A 16584-nucleotide genomic window follows, 5' to 3' on the forward strand; every position below is an offset into this window, starting at 1 on the left:
GTCCCGTGCCTAAGCTAAGTACTATTTGGAAACAACGACATCTGAGAATTCGAGGTGTAGAACGTGGTAGAAAAAAATCATGATAACTCATGATGAAATAGACGAATACCATAAGCATATACAATAACAGTTTACAAAGTGTAAATCTAATCAGATTCTTGGTTCACACTTGCCTGCAGTAGAAGTACCAATCACGTGGAAATTGAACGTTTCAGCTGATTATTGGGATCTCGCCTTAGTTACCTAGCATATTAAGTTAAAGTTACGTAGTATATTAAGTTAAAGTTGGTAAGACAACGACCAATTTTGTATCAAGCCTTCACGTTGAATTAAAAAGAACTATTTGTAGAGAAAAAACAATGCTACAAGATCACACCGATTGTTGTTTACTGTTGTAAAGCGAAGGCGGCGGACACTGGATACTTCATACAAATCTAATTGTGGTATCGTAGGTACAGTACATTCTTCACACTTGGCTAGCTCACAGATCAGCAAGAGCTTCTTATTAATCGTAAGTGCAAAGGTCACTACCCTAGAGGCGGGAAAGTTGTAAACCAACCTCCTATCGATGGCTTTTGTCGGCTGCCTTACAAATACTTTTGTCGCGAGTCAAAATGCCATATTTTGGTACAGTGAGTTATAGCAGCTATCCAGATAAGACCTTTCCATTTTTTTTATATTACAGCATTGCCATTGCTCTATGAGTACGAGATGAATGAATGAATATTCCCTCATTAATTCCTCTCGTACTCCTAGAGCAACCGCTTAATGATTACAATTTACGGCTATTGTACATGTGTATGGATACGGTAGAAGTATAGATATCAGGTAGTTTTTTCATAATTACTTTACATGTACAGATCTAGAGTTTACACATCTTCAGGCGTAACAACAAAAAATCTAGCAATGATCAGAAGAAAAAAACGTTCTTAACAGTACCAATTACAGAAGCAGAATTACCACGTTGAATTGCTAAAGAAACATGGATTTTCGTTTGAAATACTCAAGGCTACGAATCTCGCAGGTATGTAGCCGGAATCCTCTTTCCGATTTCCTTAACAATCCTCTTTCGCTGATGTACCCCAACTACCGAATATTTTAACCAAAAGAAGAAAACTCGTATCGTCCTGACAGTAAGCTGTACTTCCTTGTTTTATCGGCTTTCGCCTGGTCAGCTGTCGCTTGGACTTCTACACTGGTTCGATCCAAATAATAACGGGCGATAGTGTCAACGCAGGCTGCGTCCCATGCCAAACAGGGTCTCCTTGCCCATGAAAAGGTGATGATTCCGTCGGGGCTTGTTCCGTTTCCGTGGTGCATGCCTCTGGGCTCCGTTCGATCCCGGGGATGCCTGCGGAACCCAGTGCCCGACGCAAAATGTCAATAATTCAGTCGTTTCTAGGCGGTCTTAAGCCCCGCTGAAAATCTGTAGCTCAGGTTGTGCTTACTTAATCATGTTGTTGTACTTACTGTTAAGTTTTACCGTAACTTTTGTCCCGATTACAATTACAATGTCATAACCTTTACAACTCAATTACAAGTGCGTTCTCTTATACCGACAAACAGGCATTTAGCGATCCACCGTAGAGGGTTGCACATTCAACAATTCAGAATACAGCAGCCGCCCGCTATCCAGTCTAGTGAGTCTACAGCTACTCGTAAATGTAATACATACAAGTCAGTTATTAATCCCGTATTCATCGTCAGGTACCCTGGTCCCTGCCCGTGGTACCGTACTTCAGTATTTAATTGTTTGATTGCGCGCATTGTCTATTTTCTTATTTTTTTTAGACTTGTGTTTTTTTAGACTCCAGTCTCCGGACTCCAGAGTATAGTGAAAGCCTGAAAGGGCTATTTTAGTACGTGTATTTAGATGCCAATATATCGTGAAAGTACCATTTTTTCGTATTCAAGTACCGTATTTCCGTTTGGTGCTAGTTGGATACAGGACTGTGAACGCGTCCGTGCGTTCCATAGATTTTCATGGTCGATTTTCATTTCGGTTCCAACACTTCGCAGTTCGGAATTTCAACCGGAATTCGCTAGCATTGCACAATTGTACCTTTACAACTTGCGGTATTAATTAATGTAACAATAAGAGTTGTAAGACAGTAGTCCACGTAGTACTTCAAACGGCTGAAAATTTACTATGGAATTGGAGTTCGTTGTGGAAGACTCATCCCCATCAAAACTGGATATGTCTAAATGTGTCCATTTCATGCCTTGTGGAATTGCACACAACGGACCTGCTGATGTCTCGCATTATTTTGTTACAACTGTGCGCGGGAATCCGCCAACCACCGAGGGCTCTGAAAGTAAGAAAGTTCTGAGCTGTGGTTTGTTTGACAATTTGACAATGGTAGCGCATACAGATTGGAGTACAGGACAGTATGAGTATCGACGATACATAAATGACTGCAATCAGCAATCAGGCCTATTTTAAAGCCCCCCCTCCTCGGAAAGGAAAATTGTTGGAAAAAGTTTAATCTATTAAACTACGGGCACGCTGCCCGCTGGATTCCCAATTGGCGCGTGGTGCATGCACTATGCAGTATTATTAAACTACTCATTCTTTTTTTGCTGTTATACGACTGCTCACTAGAATTAGTACTACTAGTACTGTATCCGTCTATCATCAGTGTCAATCCAATAGTTTAAAAGTGATCGAACTAGCTGTAAGCCCCAAAACAAATAGAATATTTGTTTCCCTTTGGGCAGGTGTGGAAAAATGCATCTCGAAGACAACTGACGGTATCAAACAAACCGTCCACTTGACCAGCTCCTTTCGCGGGAGACCACTTAATGGGTGCGAGATGCAGGTTCCTACTGGTTACAAAGGCGCAGTCATAGAGGAGTTCGACTCAGCCAACGCTTACTGCCCCGCTGTTGCCCAATCGCTGCGCCCTGCTGAGGCGGCGGCGAAGGAAGCTAACTGCAAATGGAAAGTGGTTGGCGATTTCCGCACCTTGACTTACTGGAACTGGGACAGAGCAGCGAATGATAAAGACAGTGTGCAAGCATTGTTTCAATGGATCCGTATCGCAAATGATGTAAGTCCAGCAGGAATAACTTTAAGCTGAAAAACACTAATAAACGTTTCTTGAGGAATAAAATTAAAAATATACAGTACAGTGGCTACCGCTACTATACTGGTGACCAATCAATGGACCATTTACCAGCACAACAGTACAGGACATACCGACAGACTCAGTAACGTAAGCGTGTACTGTATATGTACACCATATTAATCAACAAATTTATTATGAAAACTCTGCAAGAAATCAATCAACAAGACTTTTCCATTTACTCTAATTTGGATCTTGTTGTTCCGAGTTTAGATGCGGAACTCTGCGCGAAATGACATGGAAAGTGTGGACTGTTCCGGGGATTCGGACACCGAAAGTTGACCATAAAGATAGCGGCGGTGGACCAACTACCCATTTTTCAGTACCATGTTTTTCGTAACAGTTTGTAGCTTGCTTGCTGTGATGGAGGTTTTGCTATTGCTCCACAACGCGTAAATCCTTAGAGTGTTTGACTAAAGTCTCGACATGGTAATCGAGCTGATCTGTTAAATCCCGTATCTTAGTCTTTGACTCTTTATTGATGTCGAACCGCAGTGAGATCTCGCCAAAAACGTCGCTTGTGTGCTCCTGTCATGAACAAAATAGTATAAATGTTTCAAGATCGAGAAGAATAGCCCGGGTATAAGCCGTATAAATAATGCATGCCCACAATGACAAAGCCGATGCTGTTGAACAGTTTCAGGCTGGGCGCGTTGTCCTGAGATATATTCGCCTAGAAAAAAAAATTTATTTACTAAAACGCTCTGTAGACTGTAATGTCGTCGCCGCCCTTTTTAATTGGACAACCAAACTGCTGCAATAAATAATACGATAATGTAATATTTACTATTAACCCGTTGACCAATAATCTGATAATAATAAAATCTAATCACAGCCAAAACAGGCTAAATTCAGTAAATAGCTAACCAAAGTCTTCGAATATACGTATGTAACTGTGCACAGAGTCACAGACACATTAAGTACTTTTTTAGTAGTCTTTTACATAATCAGACATCGAACGATGTTCGCCGGCTCAAATTGTTTTACCTCAATACTGGAAACCTTCATGGAATCTATGGCAAACCTCATGATAGACAGCAGCGCTTGCCTACCGAGTTTCCGACCTCGGTAATCAGGATCTACCAAAATCACTAATGCCTTTCATGAACCAACAAAATTTACTACAGAAACACTTTTCATTAACAACGAGACATATTACTGCTATAAAGCAGCGCAAACACCTGTCAGACAAGTAACCTTGAAGGCTTCATAACGCACATAAATTTGAACTATTTGTGGGAAAATGTGATAACGGTGATAAAGTCATTCCTTACCATAAAGTCAAATACCTGCTATCATCAACATCACCTCAGCTCGAGCCTCTTCATTAGCAACTTCGCCAGGAAAAAACGATTCGGCATCAAAGTTGCGCTTAGTAACCAAATTCACGTCACCAATCATGGAGGCCACATCGTTTTCCTTAGTCTGGAATGTAGCGCGATCGAGAAGGATGAACATTATTCCTGAAAAGAAGATGAAATAAACAGTTCCTTATTATGTAAAACTGCAAATCGGTTCCAAAATCCCATTGCATGCAGCTGAATAATTCCATGTGTTACGATAGAGAAACTGTGACAACAGTGTCATAAACTAAATGGCAGAATGCAGGAAAACTGTGAGGAGAATTTTCATTAACTGAAAGCTAACAGTAACAAATAGCGAAATCACTTTCTGGGTCGCTCGCCCATAACGCCTGCGCTTTCGTCGCTTCCGCCAAATTCAGGGACTCTGTGGATGTCATTTTCCGCAGATACGGGTCCGCAAACCATTCGCTGTACCTTTAACAGCAGCATAGGGATTGTAGTTAAAGTGTTTAATTACCTAGGATGCTTACAGTTAGGCAGTGCTGGCACTGGCAGGGTCATGCTAGCTAAGTTAAGCGCAGAATGCTAGCGCAGTAGCACATGGCGACTTATTACTTATAACCATAATAGTCCATATACGATAACTTGTACTACACGTAACTTACGAAGCCACTCAATATACAGTCCACATAATAAGTTACAAAATTTACGAAACGATAAAAATTAATACTGTAATACTTAATAGGGCTCTCTACTTTGCAATCATATGTTCTCCAAACGGAACAAAAAGCAAATCGCTTGTGCGTAGTGAAGTCACAGCAGGTTCAGGGCCAGCTTTCTCCATTTCGATTCCCCGGTTCAGAGTGTTTGAAATCGTAAACTATTTATTATCACTGTTCAGCAGGAACATAAACATGCAAAACGTTCGGAAGTCCGAATTGTGATAAACAAAACAATAAACATAACCGAAAAAAAACATAAAATAAATATTTCCAGGTTCGAGGAGGCGCTAACTGGTAAACATACGTAATAATATACTGTAATTGTACAAAGTATCTGAAAGACAAAAACACTGGCGAGAAACTGACAAAAACAATACGGGAATGTTATATATTTTTATGACATCCTGGTGATAACCATGCCCGTGCAACACGGGCAACCACCCAGGTTCGGCGTTGCTTATAAACACATACGACAACGACCAAGCGTACTAGCGTAGTATGTACTTCACCTATAGCCGGTATGAGATATTATGGTTATTGGTTCCCTGGTCAGCCGCCGAACCGAAAATTATAATGTTAAACTGTAAAAGAAAGAGTACTTTGTTGAAACGACCTTTTAGGCCAGAATATATCGAAGCATTTCCTAATTTTTCCGACTTCTGTCGTACATGATAATTTTACAGCGGAAAACGTAGTACATTTAGGGCAGTGTGCGCTAAGCTCCAAAACCGATTAAGAAACCGATCCGATTAATGCTTTTTCATCCTGACTCAAGCGACCGCACCTCCCGAATGCGTCTATTGGACAATCCGAAACACTTCCGGTTGCACAAAATCTTAATCGCAACCGGTTGAGCAAAAGCGATTAAGAAATTTTCGGAATTTTCTTAATCGGTAAAAGTCTTAATCGGTTAGCGGTTATTCTGGGGTTGTTTCGCTAGCAGTTACGATGTCTGACAGCCTAACTAGGGATACTGATCCGGGGTGCTTTTTGGGGGTCCATATTGCCGAATTTTCTATTTGACTCCTTGAAATTTTCGTATCGCTTAATTTTTTAATCGGTTTTGCGCACCTGTGGTGTTAAATCGATTAATAAACCGATTAAAAACCCGAGCGATTAAGAAATTTTCTGGAGAAAATGTCTTAATCGGATTCGTAATCGCTACCGAAGATGCTTAGCGCAAACTGCCCTTAGTTTTTATTCAGTAAAAAGCTGACTTATAGTAAACGGGTGGCCGAGGCCGAGCTTTGACGGTAGGGCTAAGACCGGCTCTGGTACCGGAACTGGCTCAAAAATCTTCAAAATGAGGCTTAAAGGCGGAACGGGTAATTGAAAAGCTGCCTTTGATTGGCACACCAGGCACAAGATTACCAATGACGCAGTAGATCGCACTACACTGAATACATCCTATGAGACATCCTATCATTAGCACAGTAGTACGTGCAGTAACAGCACGCCGCCAGGACGATTAGTTCAACGGATCCGTATTGAAGAGGGTTCTCTGGACTTCAAGATAATTTTCTGCTTCAGTTGTGCGGGTTATCTCTTTTGTTTACGTTAATTTACGATTTTAGGCCGTCTGACTTTGCTCCACCTTGAGTGTTTTAGTAATCTCGAAAGGAAGCTGAATCTTTTTGTTCTCAATTCGAAACTCTTGTGCGAGTCCGAGACCTGTAAATAATAAATTTGCTAAGTGGAAAATTCCTGGATCTTGCGTGGCACCGTTTTTAGATTTCTTTTACTTCCCTTCGCGCAAAAATGCACAGCCAACGTAGTGACAAGTATAAAAATGCTGGGAGGGATCACAATGCCGCCCGAGAGCGCCGGGAAATGGAAACCAATGAATTACGTCGAAATAAGCGTGAAGAGCAGGTAATCTTCGAAGATCTGGAGCTCTTTCTTCGCATACGCGATGCACTATCGACTGACGTTTTACAGTGACGATTTTTAATACCCTTTTTGTAGATTGCCAAAAAACTCAATATTGGAAACATTCAGTCATCCACTGATGAGGAAGGGGACATGCACGAGGCAGACACTGCGGCGCAGATTGTGGTAAATCTTGGAACTTACAATGACTTATAGCTCATCCCTGCATTGTAACTCCTGAAAACGAATGCCTAGATCGAATTGAGGAATTCTAACGATTTAAAACGTTGTTAGTTGTTTATCGCTTGTACAAAACGGTCAAAGCGCTTTTCGTTACAGCAAATCAGTCATGAGATGGTAAATGATCTCGCCAGTCAGGACCCGCGAAGAATGCTGAATGCCACACAAAACTTTCGAAAGTTGCTTTCTCGGGGTAAGTTAACATTGTAAAATAATAAGTAAATCCACAATTGTACGATAATTACAAATATTTGATTCTCCTGTTTCTGCCTCTAGAACCTAATCCACCCATCGATGAAGTGATCAGCACCGGAATTCTGCCGCGATTTGTTCAGTTTCTGCAGATGACTGATCAGCCCCAGCTTCAGGTGAATATTGCCCTTATTTTGTCTGGGGAATTTCGTACGGGACTGGTTCTTTAGTGTAAACCACATTTTGTCACTATTGTATGCTGGAGAATCGTTGTGTATTTTGTTAGTTCGAGGCGGCGTGGGCTTTAACCAATATTGCATCAGGAACCTCACAGCAGACTCGCAAAGTCATTGAAGTTGGTGCTGTGCCGATCTTCATTCGATTGCTAGATTCTCCATCTGAGGATGTTCAAGAGCAGGTAGGCAGTTTGATTTTAGTATTAATAAGTAAACTGCCAGTGCTCTCTATTCGGGTAATAATTCAGTTTTTGTAGGCTGTCTGGGCTTTGGGAAACATTGCTGGGGATAGCACAGAATGCCGCGATCTTGTGCTGAACGAAGGAATTCTTGTTCCGCTGATAAAGTATTTACATATTAGCTGTGCAGGAACTGCTTCAAAAGCACACATGTTCTTAAATGCTTCGTAGTATCTTCACCCGTTCCAAGCGGCTATCGATGGTCCGCAATGCTGTGTGGGCTCTGTCAAATTTGTGCCGTGGCAAAAACCCCCAACCAGATTTTGCCAAGGTAGCATTATATTTTTGTTGTCGGTCGTTGCTCCTTCTGCCAAGAAGTAATTACCATGCTTAAATCTTCTTCAGGTGAAGCAAGCTTTGCCAATTTTAGCCAGACTTCTGTTCCATTCAGATGCGGATGTGTTGACCGATGCATGCTGGGCGATTTCTTACCTGTGTGATGGTCCAAATGACAAGATTCAGGCTGTTATTGATGCCGGAGTTTCTCTGCGATTGGTCGAACTTTTGGGGTAAGTGTACATAGCGTGTGTATTGGAAATATTTTTGATATGGTGTATCGTTTTTTTAGTCATGATGTACAAAACGTGGTTTCCGCTGCCTTGCGCGCCGTTGGGAATATTGTTACAGGAGATGACCCTCAGACTCAGACGGTTTTGAATAGTGGCGTATTGCAGCCGTTAAAGACACTACTGGTTCGCCAAGATGTGAAAGAAGCCATTCGTAAGGAAGCTTGCTGGACGCTGTCAAACATTACCGCCGGGAACCGCAGCCAGATTCAGGTTAGAGTTTTGTCTGCCATGACATTCGCTAGTTTAGCGTAAAGTTTGGAATGCTTTTGCAGCTTGTGATAGACGCAGGACTTGTTCCAATTCTCATTGAGATTCTGGGTAATGCTGAATTCAAGACGCGAAAAGAAGCGGCTTGGGCCATAACGAATGCACTCTCTGGTGGTACCCAGGAACAGATTCAGTACGTTTAAGTTATATCTGTTCTCTGAAAAGTTTGCACTTTGCAGATTATAACAGCTGATCATTTTGTCATACAGGACGTTCGTGCAAACGGGATGTATTCCTCCTATGTGTGATCTTTTGGGCAGCACAGATGCTCGGATCTTGCAGGTGGCTCTTACTGGTCTCGAAAGCATTCTCCGTGTTGGACAAAATCGCTTGGATGATCAGGGCCTTAATCCTAACGCGCTGATCGTAGAGCATTGTTATGGTAAAGTACTAAAGTTAAGCTTTTTTATTCCGAAGGATGGAAATGATTAAATTAGTGACATTCTGTTCTGCTTTAGGGCTGGAAAAGCTGGAAGCCCTTCAAGTGCACGAAAATCCGGAAATCTACCAAAAGGCATTGGAAATTATTGAGGTTTACTTTGGAGCAGAGGATGAAGAGAACGAATTAGGCGGCGGCGAGCAACCTGTTTATGATTTCACTGGGGGTCAGCAGCCGTCGCAAGGTGGCTTTTCTTTCTAAATGTTTTTTTTAAGAAGGATTTTCAAAGGGAATAACTGTACCGTGAAATGAATGTTTCTTACAAACGCTCGTATGGAAAGTTTTACAATTATTAATTTTTTGTCATTGTCATGATGGAAGAATAGCCACGGTGCGTTAGTTGGAGTTTGGCAAAACTGACCATGTTTCTAATTTTGGTATGTTTGGTTTGATAGTCATTCTGATGAGTTTTAGACATGAATTACTTGACAAGAGCCGGAAAAAAACTGGTGTTAATGAAAGATTGAAATGGTCTGTTTCCCGAACTTTTCAGTGGTAATAGTTTTCGCCTATAGAATGTGTTAAGATTTAAGATGGAATTAAACCCGCTTTAAGGATAGGTGTATGATCCGTGTATCATCAGCCGTACTCGTATAGGTTTAATCATCTCGTACTTACGAAGTTACGATTAGGACGAGTGCTGTATACTCGGTACTGTACGGTCATGATAAACTTACCGAATGTTCAAGTAGTATTTGCGTGTTAAGGCGCTTGCCAATAAATCAGTTTTTCCTATTTTGTGATGTTGGGGTCCGTCTCCATAGATGAATATTATCACGATTCATGAATGAAAGTTAAGTGAATAGGTACGGTACCTGCCTGCTCCACCCTAGGTTTAAGTGAAAACTGAGAAACGTTACCATTTGCAGTTTACCAGTTGTTCGCAACTCACCGTCAGTATTAAATGCACTGTACACGGTAGCGCAACAGCATAATTATTAAATACTATATTATAATTATGAATAATAATAATAATGAACTCTATTGCACAGCACCGAAAATGCCAGTTAATTATAACATTGCGTGCATCATGTACTTAAGCAATCCTGAGAAAGTGTCCAAACGTTATTACGGTAGCCTTACGTTATCATTTTGAAATATATTACTATTACAAACATAACTTACTGTACTAGCATAGCCATTAATATCCAAAAATAGGTGGTAGTACATTGATAGTACACATACGGTACAACAGCAAAAAGTAAAACACAAAGGCCAGCTACGTAATAAACTGGTTGAAGTTTGAATAAGTACAAGTACAAGTACATAAGAACATTGTTTTAATACTGCGGGTGAAATCGGAAGTGACTGCAGCATGCAGTGCGTATAAACTGCAGGCATTTTCAGTTTTGCTTTGGCTTGGAGTCTCTGCTTTCGCTGGGAATGTTGCAGTAGTTTGTAATTTCAGCGATAAAGTAATTGAATTTGTTATACGAGTATTTCAACTTGATATGATATAATATGTCGTTTTTATACGCTGTCTTGGTCCATCGTCACATAAATCGGCTCTGAGTGTGAGAGAATTTTGCACATCAATGTGTTTGTTAATCTAAACTGTGAAGAGATCCCGAGCCGTTTGTATTTGCAGAATAGTTCATCGTCACCGATTACGGTGTTTATTAGTGGCAGTACTGATGGGCCTAGTGGTTACGTTTGGATGTCTAGCTTCTAGGTGCCATCTTTTGTGTATTCCGCTGCCCGCTTGACCGTTCGGGCGAATTCCATATTTGACATTGTGTCATCTTCCAGCTGATGGTGGCGATATGAAAGCGCAGCATGCGCGAAGCAGGAGACGATGAAAAATACACCTGATCCTTCACGGATGGTGGGACCGACGGGGATCACCTCGCAGACGCAAACGGAGATCGTTCAGCCACCTTCCGAATACGGTGAGAAAAGAAGGAAAAAAGGGCGATTAGGATAATAAGTTGCTTGTAATTTGTAAATAACAGTTTATTTACGCTGCTGTTTATTACTTATTGTCAATATTGTGGTATCGCTGGTAAGTTTCTATCTTCCATTCTATTTTCATCATCACATTGGGTTAGCTGGTTTACAAACGTTTTGTTTTTAAAGAAAAAATAAACTTTTATTCTTTAAAAATTAAAACTAACCCTTACTAATCACATGTTAACCACTGGTTTCAGTTCAAAATTCTCGCCCCTTTTTGTTAACCACACCACCATGTACAGTACTCATTGTACTGCATTACAATTATGTGATCCAGGTGTACTTATTACTTACGACCAACGAAAGTTTTACAGTTTGATTGTTGTCACTTTTTAGCAGTGCCAAGCTCTTTCTCCGTAGGGATGCAAATCGTAAATGATTTAAATAGATATGGCTGCACACTAAGCTTTATTTCATAATATTGGTGGGCAGCCCACTCACTGTTTTTACAATATTAATTGCAGTTGTTTTCTGCGAATAATATTAGGGAATTTCATATCATTTAAGTATGGTTACATACATTATTTTTGCAGTATTCACGCGGAAGTGGCAAGTGTTTCCAGGACGGACCAAATTTTTTTGTGGTGGACGCTTCCTTTTATCCCATCAGTATGGCATATTCACCCTGACTCTCTTCTTGATAGTCGCCACGAATGTTTTGTTTTTCGTCTTCGAGTGAGTGTTATTAATTACTTGCATTTATTTCTCTGAAAAGCTGACTTGGAAAATGCCTTTTTCAGCTGTCCCTTCTTATTCCAAAATGTCTCTGTGGCAATTCCGATCGTCGGTGCTCTGTTATTTGCCTTTACCTTCAGTCTTTTAATGCGTACTGCTTTTATGGATCCCGGAATTATTCCACGATGCCTGCCAGACGAGGCAGCCTACTGGGAAGCGCGTCTTTGTAAGATTTTTACTGTGCTGCCGGTTATCTTTCAAGTTGAAAATACACTTTCGAGACCGATCCGCAAGTTCTCCATATTTTAGTTGTGCCGTGGGGAAAATCTTTTTTTGTGTTTTAGCATATTTTACTACTGATTCCACTGGTCAGCACACTGATAGCCATAACAACATGAACAGAGCTGTGGCACGTTTCCTCGATGTACCGATGAAGACCACGTGCTGAAGTTGAAATGGTGCCATACTTGCAAAATGTATCGGCCTCCTCGTTGCTCGCACTGTAGCATATGCGACAACTGCGTTGGTAAGCGTTTTATTGTTATTTAACAGTGTTTTCGAAAGTAACCTGACTGTTCCTGTTTTCTTTTGGTAGACCACTTCGATCACCATGTAGGTGAAAACCTTTGCGATGAGTCCCTTTTCGCCGAATGATTATGAGTTTATTATTCAGTGTATGAGTTTATTGTGCGTGCTTGCAGTGTCCCTGGGTAGGGAATTGTGTAGGACGAAGAAACTACAGATATTTCTACAGCTTCGTGGTGACACTCTCCTTGTTGGCAATATTTATATTTTCTTGCAATGTGGCTCACCTAGTGCTGCGTAAGTAGGCAGCTTGTTCATTATTGAGGATTCACATTTCACATTATGGTTGAACTAGAGAAATCTTTTAAGCTTAATATCGTTTTGCTGCAGGCTCTCAACAGAGCGGATTTGTCGAAACTATCAAAGTGACACCCGCGTCACTAATTGAAGCCATAATTTGTTTTCTGTCATTATGGTCATTACTGGGATTGGTGGGATACCATACGTACCTGGTTTCATTGAACATGACGACCAACGAAGATGTAAGCGGCTCTCATTCATATCAACATCGTTGTGGGTTACTGAATTGAAAGAATTTCGTTTTGCTTTTAGATAAAAGGAGGCTATCCGAGCTCGGAGACGACACCAAACAATTTTTATTCGCACGGAAATTTGTTTATGAACTTTTTTATGATTATCTGCGGACCGCGTACGCCCAGGTAAAAGTCAAAACCGATCGTGTTGCCACCCCTGTTGGATTCTGTGTTTAGGCGCGTTTCACCTTTTGCACTCGTAATTATGCGATCCCACATTTTTTTCGAAATAACGTTAGCGCACGCTACTTATAAATTCGGTGGAATTTACTATTATTCCGAAAGGCGCGGAAAAAGTGATTGATTTATATTTTTTCACCGAAGTTTCATCGATGCTACGGGTCCAGTTGATGCCAGCCTGATGGCGATGATCCAGGAAGCGCGCTCCGTTTCTCCTCGGAACACAAGCACCGTAAATGTGGCTTCCCGGCCTCCGTTGCAAGCTCGTGATCCAGTTTTACCGTCTGTGATACCCGATAGAGCAGTCCCAGCCCAACCCGCACAAATTGCTTTGGATATGACCACACCGCAAGCTGTCCATTCCGCGTATCCGGTGGCCTGAAATAAATTAATATAGCGAGTACTACGACTGCATGCAGCTTCCTTTCTACACCTTACACAAGCGGGTTTGATCTCTGAACTTTTTATGGAAATATTGTATTGTTAATGTGCGAATGAATTCCGATGTGGGCTGCTGTTGCTGATTTCAGCCTTTTTTAGAAGTGATAATGTAAAATGATTATTTGTGTAATTACGATTAGAATTTTTATTGATATTACTGCATTAAATTCAATAAATTATTATGGATTTTTTGGATTGCTTTTGGTTGTTCTTTGCTATTGCATTTGTCAGTTGCGCATGGTGATTTTAGAATTTTAACGCAGATTTTGTTCAAGTAAAGCCGTGTTACGCACGAAGACAATTATTATTTATTATTGCCTGGGGGATAGCAAAACATCCCCGTTATGCTGTCAAACACAATCCACTTATTTTTAAATTTTGCTAACAATTTGACTGTTTTTATGAATCAACACATGAACCAACTTGGTACAATATCTCTGTAACGTAGTAACGTACGGGGCGGTTGTTACGTGTAACGAGGTTGATCGTCGTATATATGCCCCCTTACCTAAGAGGCATCTTAGGTAAGGGGCATATTTTTAACTACTACTACTCGTACCGTGGTAGCTATGCCGCTGTTATTGGCGATCCTTTAGAGTTTAGACTTATTAATTAATAGCTCAGTTTTTTTTTTATACGAGCAACGCATAAAAATTAATGAATTGTGAAATAAAACATTAATTTACCCATAATTTACCCATCATAAGATTTTGAATGACAATAATGGGTGTTTTGTCAATGTTTAAAATTTAATCATTTTAATTAGTGTAAACCTGCGGAAGCATACCGATATGTGGATTGGCTGTTGCCCATTAAATGTTTCTTTTAATTTACCCTGCTTGTACTCTAGTAAAAATTTAATGAAAGTTCACCTATTTTTAAGTTAGTGCAGTACAGTTTGAATTTACGACTGTATTATGAATTTACGACAGCACCTAACATAATTTTGGTTTTTACGAACCGTGAATTTCTTCGACTTCGGTTTCTCTGGATTTATTCTTGCGCCCTGTGTAAAATTTCCGCTCAGCTGTTAAGTGGCTCACTGGCTACCGTAAAACGCACGACTTTGGATCCTCCGAAGTGCGGGGCACCGGCTATCTTAGTGCGCAAGCTGCACATTTAACTGATGGTTGCAAACTGAGAACCGGCTTTCAGGAAGAGCTTAAGGAAAATATGGCCCATCTCCAGCCCCACGTTGCAAAAGAACTTCACCAAGCCGCAACCGGTGAAACTTATGTTCGCAGTGCTGCTGAACCCGTACCCGCGTCCATATCTTGCGAGGACTTCAGTGCTTTTCAGGTGCGAAAGCAGTCTGGTTTTGATAAGTTACTGGAGGTTGAATGTTTTTTTAAGTATACCGGGAAACTGGTGGTTGCATTCGCATGTGCGAGCAAAATGGCTTAGCCGTAAATGATTAACGCTTTAACAAGTTTCTTGCCAGATTGTTTTTCTCGCTGTTATGTTCAAGGTTTGGAAACTGATTTCACACGGGTTGATCATATTTTCTTCAGGAGACCCTGAAGAATTTGCGTCAGATTGATGACAGGATAGTCTATCTGCTGAACACGACAATTCCTACCGATTCCTTTTCATCTCAAGCCAACCCGAAGGAATTGTGCAGGAAGCTGTTTTCTGATGTGTGTTAAGTATATGATTGTATTGGTTATTGTTATTTGTTAATTCAATTTTTATAACATTGTTGCCAAATAACTGCAATTTTACAGTTACAAAGTTCCTATCTGGGAAGAGAGAAAGCGATTAGAAAATGTGTCGATGTGACAGCTGAACGCATCTCGCAGTTGAAGGAACGCCGGAATCAGTCTTCGGAATCCAGCAGTGCTCAAAATGATATCCTCAAATCCCTCCGAAAAGAACAAACAAAGGTGCGTAAATAATAATTACTCTCCGGCCAAGGAATTACTTACAATAAGGAATTGTTTGTAAATTAAGCCCTTTTCTCGCAGTGGCTGTTACTCTATGTGAATTTTGCATTTTCATCCATATTCCATATTTATTATCGAAATTTTTCAGTTGCGTCTGATGCAGTCGGAACTTAACGTGGAGGAAGTTGTCAAAGATCGGACTTTAAAGGTAAGAGAAGCGAAGCTAGCCAAACTGGGACTATGTGCGAAATTGCTGCGCGGATTATATAAAGTGTACACTACTGTACAGTTACACAGCGTCTTCATGAATGGTTTTTGTTGCAGGTGTTCCACGATCGCTGCAAACTGCATTACCAACCTCCGTTGGGAAATAGTTTGTAGCACGACCATTTCGCCGAATGTGGTTGCAACTTACAACCGGCTGTGATCAGTCGAGCGTGCCCTGGATGCGAGTGCATTTGTTGTTTGTTAGGATTAGTGTGCTATCTGTTTTTTATCGTCTTACATTGTTTTAACGAACTGAAATAACTGGCGACACGTTCTGACGATTGTGCTTGTCGCAGTCATGTGGTTTCGTCTGCAAGGTGCGTAGGAATAAATTTCTCATATCTCTTTCTTGAGGTACATAAAGCAGCAATACCAGCATATCTGTACTTCTTGAAGTATAGGTGATCGTGAGGTAAGAACATTTTTGAACTTCGCGAAACCGGCGTCATTTACTTTGTAGATTTGGATGATCAAGACTTCGAAAATGGGATTTGTGTGGATGAACGAACTTGATAATTCTGTCAAACGAACGCCCAACGGATCTATGCGTAGTTACATACTATTTTTTGAAACTGGATTATCTATTAATATCTCTAAAGTCGTAATGCACAATTTCTTAAATATGATAGCTTACTTCCGCTATATGTTAAAATTCTCTAATTACTCATGTGTAAAACCTACGTTACAATTACTTCTAATTATTCAAGAAAATCATCCTTATTTGAAAACCGATTACAGATAAATATGAATGTGCCGGTGAGACCATGGGCGCCCTGCTCTTCCTTGAATTGCTCGTATAATTTCAGAATATCTAGGGTAATAAGTACGCAGTTAACTGACGAAAATTTCTTTCGCATTGCGAAAAGAG

At 40.7% G+C, this 16584-nt stretch overlaps 5 protein-coding genes and 1 long non-coding RNA gene across 14 annotated transcripts; 5 read left to right on the forward strand and 1 right to left on the reverse strand.

Annotated features, from left to right (window-relative positions):
- Positions 1-279: 279 nt before the first annotated feature.
- Positions 280-1702, forward strand: LOC129586320 (uncharacterized). The gene is made up of 3 exons (XR_008690120.1): positions 280-511; positions 949-1024; positions 1176-1702. It is a non-coding gene; the product is annotated as an uncharacterized LOC129586320 (long non-coding RNA).
- A 9-nt stretch (positions 1703-1711) lies between these two features.
- On the forward strand, positions 1712-3707 carry LOC129586319 (uncharacterized). Its single transcript, XM_055479479.1, has 3 exons — positions 1712-2315; positions 2719-3050; positions 3339-3707. Exons 1-3 carry the CDS (start codon positions 2150-2152, stop codon positions 3405-3407), a joined length of 567 nt encoding a protein of 188 aa, XP_055335454.1. The 5' UTR covers positions 1712-2149; the 3' UTR covers positions 3408-3707.
- LOC129586318 (N-acetyltransferase 9-like protein) lies at positions 2973-5792 on the reverse strand. Of its 8 annotated transcripts, XR_008690119.1 has the most exons (7): positions 5185-5615; positions 4794-4903; positions 4415-4588; positions 4113-4216; positions 3736-3798; positions 3308-3653; positions 2973-3076 (listed from the first exon to the last, which is right to left on the reverse strand). XR_008690119.1 is itself a non-coding variant. In XM_055479477.1 (6 exons), the coding sequence occupies exons 2-6, from the start codon at positions 4864-4866 to the stop codon at positions 3501-3503; spliced, it is 567 nt and encodes a 188-aa protein (XP_055335452.1). In that variant the 5' UTR covers positions 4867-4903; positions 5661-5792; the 3' UTR covers positions 3013-3500. The 8 variants fall into 8 exon arrangements, 7 of the variants coding, with proteins under 7 accessions (XP_055335452.1, XP_055335448.1, XP_055335451.1 ...); XM_055479477.1 differs by lacking the exon at positions 5185-5615 and adding an exon at positions 5661-5792 and having other exon boundaries at positions 3013-3653; XM_055479473.1 differs by having other exon boundaries at positions 3013-3653; positions 4415-4585; positions 4795-4903; positions 5095-5629.
- An 804-nt stretch (positions 5793-6596) lies between these two features.
- LOC129586315 (importin subunit alpha-5-like) lies at positions 6597-9674 on the forward strand. The gene is made up of 12 exons (XM_055479464.1): positions 6597-7023; positions 7117-7206; positions 7360-7453; positions 7537-7628; positions 7739-7870; positions 7946-8034; positions 8099-8198; positions 8273-8436; positions 8496-8706; positions 8769-8896; positions 8973-9145; positions 9222-9674. The coding sequence occupies exons 1-12, from the start codon at positions 6910-6912 to the stop codon at positions 9401-9403; spliced, it is 1569 nt and encodes a 522-aa protein (XP_055335439.1). The 5' UTR covers positions 6597-6909; the 3' UTR covers positions 9404-9674.
- An 840-nt stretch (positions 9675-10514) lies between these two features.
- LOC129586164 (palmitoyltransferase ZDHHC9-like) lies at positions 10515-13858 on the forward strand. The gene is given in 10 exon segments (XM_055479213.1): positions 10515-11091; positions 11686-11827; positions 11893-12053; positions 12172-12261; positions 12264-12353; positions 12423-12439; positions 12529-12649; positions 12743-12894; positions 12965-13071; positions 13270-13858. Coding segments are annotated over 10 exon segments (1212 nt in total). The 5' UTR covers positions 10515-10997; the 3' UTR covers positions 13508-13858.
- Positions 13859-14195: 337 nt separating this feature from the next.
- On the forward strand, positions 14196-16451 carry LOC129586305 (protein MIX23-like). 2 transcript variants are annotated; one of them, XR_008690117.1, is made up of 6 exons: positions 14196-14865; positions 15078-15203; positions 15291-15449; positions 15598-15657; positions 15774-16033; positions 16177-16451. XR_008690117.1 is itself a non-coding variant. In XM_055479448.1 (5 exons), the coding sequence occupies exons 1-5, from the start codon at positions 14740-14742 to the stop codon at positions 15828-15830; spliced, it is 528 nt and encodes a 175-aa protein (XP_055335423.1). In that variant the 5' UTR covers positions 14196-14739; the 3' UTR covers positions 15831-16102. The 2 variants fall into 2 exon arrangements, 1 of the variants encoding a protein (XP_055335423.1); XM_055479448.1 differs by lacking the exon at positions 16177-16451 and having other exon boundaries at positions 15774-16102.
- Positions 16452-16584: the final 133 nt, after the last annotated feature.

The sequence above is a fragment of the Paramacrobiotus metropolitanus genome, unplaced genomic scaffold, assembly GCF_019649055.1.
Source record: "Paramacrobiotus metropolitanus isolate TYO unplaced genomic scaffold, Prichtersi_v1.0 Parri_scaffold0000020, whole genome shotgun sequence".
Taxonomy (NCBI): Eukaryota; Metazoa; Tardigrada; class Eutardigrada; order Parachela; family Macrobiotidae; genus Paramacrobiotus; species Paramacrobiotus metropolitanus.